The sequence below is a fragment of the Nicotiana tabacum genome, chromosome 24, assembly GCF_000715075.1.
Source record: "Nicotiana tabacum cultivar K326 chromosome 24, ASM71507v2, whole genome shotgun sequence".
NCBI classification, from domain to species: Eukaryota; Viridiplantae; Streptophyta; class Magnoliopsida; order Solanales; family Solanaceae; genus Nicotiana; species Nicotiana tabacum.
In genome coordinates, this window is record NC_134103.1 from 9,426,286 (window position 1) to 9,429,720 (window position 3,435).

A 3,435-nucleotide genomic window follows, 5' to 3' on the forward strand; every position below is an offset into this window, starting at 1 on the left:
GTCTAGTAGTAGTAATTATATAAGCATGTACATTACAATTTCTGCCTTATAATCCTGGCATAATTTATTCACGGGCCAAGCAACTTCTCATAGTTATCAGGGGTCGTTTGGTAGAATGTATTAGGAAAAATAATATATGTATTAGCTTTAATACTATTAATCCTTGTTTGATAGTTTTTTTTAACCTATGTATAACTAATACACTAATACTTGTACTAGTTACACACCATATTACGCAAAACCAGAAATAATTTACCAAACTGGTTTCTCTGTTTCTCAAGCTTTTAAACCACAACAGCTGTTCAGTTCTTATTATTGACATTACCATAATTGCTTTATGGTGAAACATTGATAACTGTGCTCTCTATAGCTTTTAGTTGCAAAGACATCCTAGACTTATGTGTTATGTCCTCTGCTCTTTTCTGTCTTTCTCTGCCACTCTACTCTTCTTTTTTTCTACCTTAGCTTTCTATAAACATTTTTAACAAGCACCTTCTTACTTTACTTCTTTGTTCCCTCCATTTCCTTGTTTGATTGAATTCCTTAAGATTTTCACCCTCCTAAAAAGTACAACACTTTCAAAATATGACTTCACAGTTATATTAATTAAGTTTTGGTATTGGCTCAACTCAACTACTTTCTTGCATGGACTACAAAGATTCTTGACAAAGTTGACTTTTTTACTTTCAAGATTGTGTTACTTAACTCATATTCAAGAATTCTTAGTTTCAAAAGAGTGATGAGGAGTTTCAAGAATTTGAGTTTGTTTGTGTTTGGTTTGTTGTTGCTTCTTTATTTTGGTGTGTGGTGCAATGGTGATAGTGAAAATATGGCAGCTCCAATGGAGAAAAATGAGATAAATGCTCTTTACTCTGCTATTCAAGGATTTGTTGGTAAATGGTGGAATGGTTCAGATCTCTATCCAGATCCTTGTGGTTGGACTCCTATACAGGTTTATCTCATCTTCACTTTTCTTTTCTTATGTGCTAAAATATATATTAAGATGTCTCTTTTTAGTTACTTTTTGCCTATGGATTCTTTTTGGAAAAGGGGTAAGGGCAGTTTGGTGCACGAAAAAGTCGTATTCGCGTAAGGTCGGGGAAGGGTCGTACTTCAATGGGGTGTGATGTAGACAGTCTACCCTGATGCATCAGTGGCGGATTCTACCGCTCGAATCCATAACTTATAGGTCACACACAGACAACTTTAAGGCTCTCGGAAAAAAGGGTAAATAAAAGAAAGAGATAAAAGGCAAAACAAAACCTAAATTTTTGCGTCTTAGCTGCCATGTTATTGAACTCTTTATATATGGAAAGTTGAAAAAAAAAATGGAATTTTTGTTCGTAAGGTTCTATCTTATCTGATGTGAAGCTCCTAATATTGCTAAAGGGGAAAGGAACTAAGTAGTTTGTTCTTTATTATTTTGTGGTATATATGACTAGAAATGACTTTTGATTGTAAATATTGTTCAAAAACATGAAGTGAAATTCTTTTCTGAAATTAGTATATGATAAATACTCAAGAAATTGAGAAGTTGTTCATTTAATCATAATTATTTCAGAATAAGTGTACTTGGAATGAGGGCCATGAATTTTTTTTGATGAACCAACTTCAATAATGACGAGTACATTCTTGCCTTGTTTTGTTTTAGCATTTTGTCAGACCAACAGAGAAAGAATATGTTTGAAAACCCAAAGATAACACAGGGCTGGACACAGAGATTAAATTCAAAGAAAAATTGTTTAGCTTCATATTTTTCTGATTTTTGTTTTTTATTTCCTCTGCAGGGTGTATCTTGTGACTTGTTTGATGGTTTTTGGTATGTTACTGACTTAAACATTGGACCTATACATGATAATTCCCTAAGTTGTGCACCAAATGTGGAATTTAGTCCCAATCTATTTACACTAAAGCACCTCAAATCCCTCTCATTCTTCAATTGTTTCGTTTCGCGACACCACCATCCAATTTCAATCCCTACAGAGAGCTGGGAATTTCTTGCTAATAGTTTGGAGTCACTCGAATTTCGGTCAAATCCTGGTCTTATTGGTCAAATTCCCACAACATTTGGAAGGTTAAAAAAGCTCCGATCTTTAGTACTAGTAGAAAATGGATTATCTGGTGAATTGCCTACAAATCTTGGGAATTTAGTGAACTTGAGAAGGCTAGTTGTTACTGGAAATAAGCTTAGTGGCAAAATCCCAGATAGTTTTGGAGGGTTCAGTCAACTTTTGATATGTGATTTAAGTAGAAATTCACTATCTGGTTTCTTGCCTTCTGCATTATTTGGAGGGTTGGTTTCACTTTTGAAGCTTGATTTGAGTAACAACAAATTAGAAGGCAAAATCCCAGAAGAGGTAGCAAAATTGAAGAATTTGACACTTTTGGACCTTAGTAATAACAAGTTATCAGGTGGATTGACTAAGTCAATTCAAGAAATGACATCTTTGGAAGAGTTAGTCTTGTCAAAAAATTCAATAGGTGGAGATATGGAGATTCTTGATTGGCATAACTTGAGAAAGTTAACAGTTTTGGATCTGTCCAATATGAATTTGACAGGTGGAATTCCAGAGTCTATAGCAGACCTAAAAAGGCTAAGATTTTTGGGTTTTAATGATAATAAGCTTAAAGGGTATGTGCCAAAAAGTCTTGCAAATCTGGCCAATGTAAGTGCCATTTACTTATATGGTAATAATTTGACAGGTGAACTTCAATTCTCTGAATTATTTTATGGGAAAATGGGAAGGAGATTTGGTGCATGGGACAATCCAAATCTTTGTTACCCTTTTAGTTTGATGTCAACAAGTTATGTTCCATTTGGGGTAAAACCATGTGAGCAAGAGGTCAATTTTGTTAAAGGGGCTAATCTTGCAAAGTCCAAGTTGGTAAATGGGAATGTGATTCAGAATTCTCATTCTATGGCATCTTTGAATTATGATGGGATTTGGAGAAGTTTTCTAGTTGAACTATTTATGGTAATTTTACTAATGAGCTTTTGCCCCTGAAAAAAGGAATATGGATTTTAGAAAAAGCATGACATTGTCAACAGTAATCAACCTTTTACCTTTTGGTTTTTTTCTTGATATGCAATTCCCCACATTTTGCTTTTGTCTTTTAATATATGAATGAATGTACATATTTGACCCATGTTCGATATAGACAAAATTCCATTTCGGTTTACATATTAGTCTTCATTCAAATGTTGTGGTTTTCAATTTTTCAATGAGTGAAGCACAACTTGAGGCATAACATGTGTATTAGAAATTCAGAAATAAAGGAAGATTAAATTTTAAGGAGTAATTGGAAATATACAAATTTTCACATCTTTTGCAATAGTAGTTGAATATTCTTCGAATATAATTATAGAGGTGGAGGAAACAATCTGGGGTGGAGCTAGAAGCCTGACTATGAATTTGGCCAAACTCAATAGCTTTT

General features: G+C 33.7%; 1 protein-coding gene across 1 annotated transcript; it reads left to right on the forward strand.

The window, feature by feature from the left end:
- The first annotated feature begins 336 nt into the window (after window positions 1–336).
- LOC107778802 (piriformospora indica-insensitive protein 2-like) lies at window positions 337–3,182 on the forward strand. Its single transcript, XM_016599112.2, has 2 exons — window positions 337–952; window positions 1,788–3,182. The coding sequence occupies exons 1-2, from the start codon at window positions 740–742 to the stop codon at window positions 3,003–3,005; spliced, it is 1,431 nt and encodes a 476-aa protein (XP_016454598.1). The 5' UTR covers window positions 337–739; the 3' UTR covers window positions 3,006–3,182.
- Window positions 3,183–3,435: the final 253 nt, after the last annotated feature.

Bases quoted from the DNA above. Each gene is read 5' to 3' on its own strand.
- LOC107778802 (XM_016599112.2), top strand. From the start codon at position 740: ATGAGGAGTTTCAAGAATTTGAGTTTGTTTGTGTTTGGTTTGTTGTTG. The intron at 953-1,787 runs GTTTATCTCATC...TTTCCTCTGCAG, and splicing joins GTGGTTGGACTCCTATACAG to GGTGTATCTTGTGACTTGTT.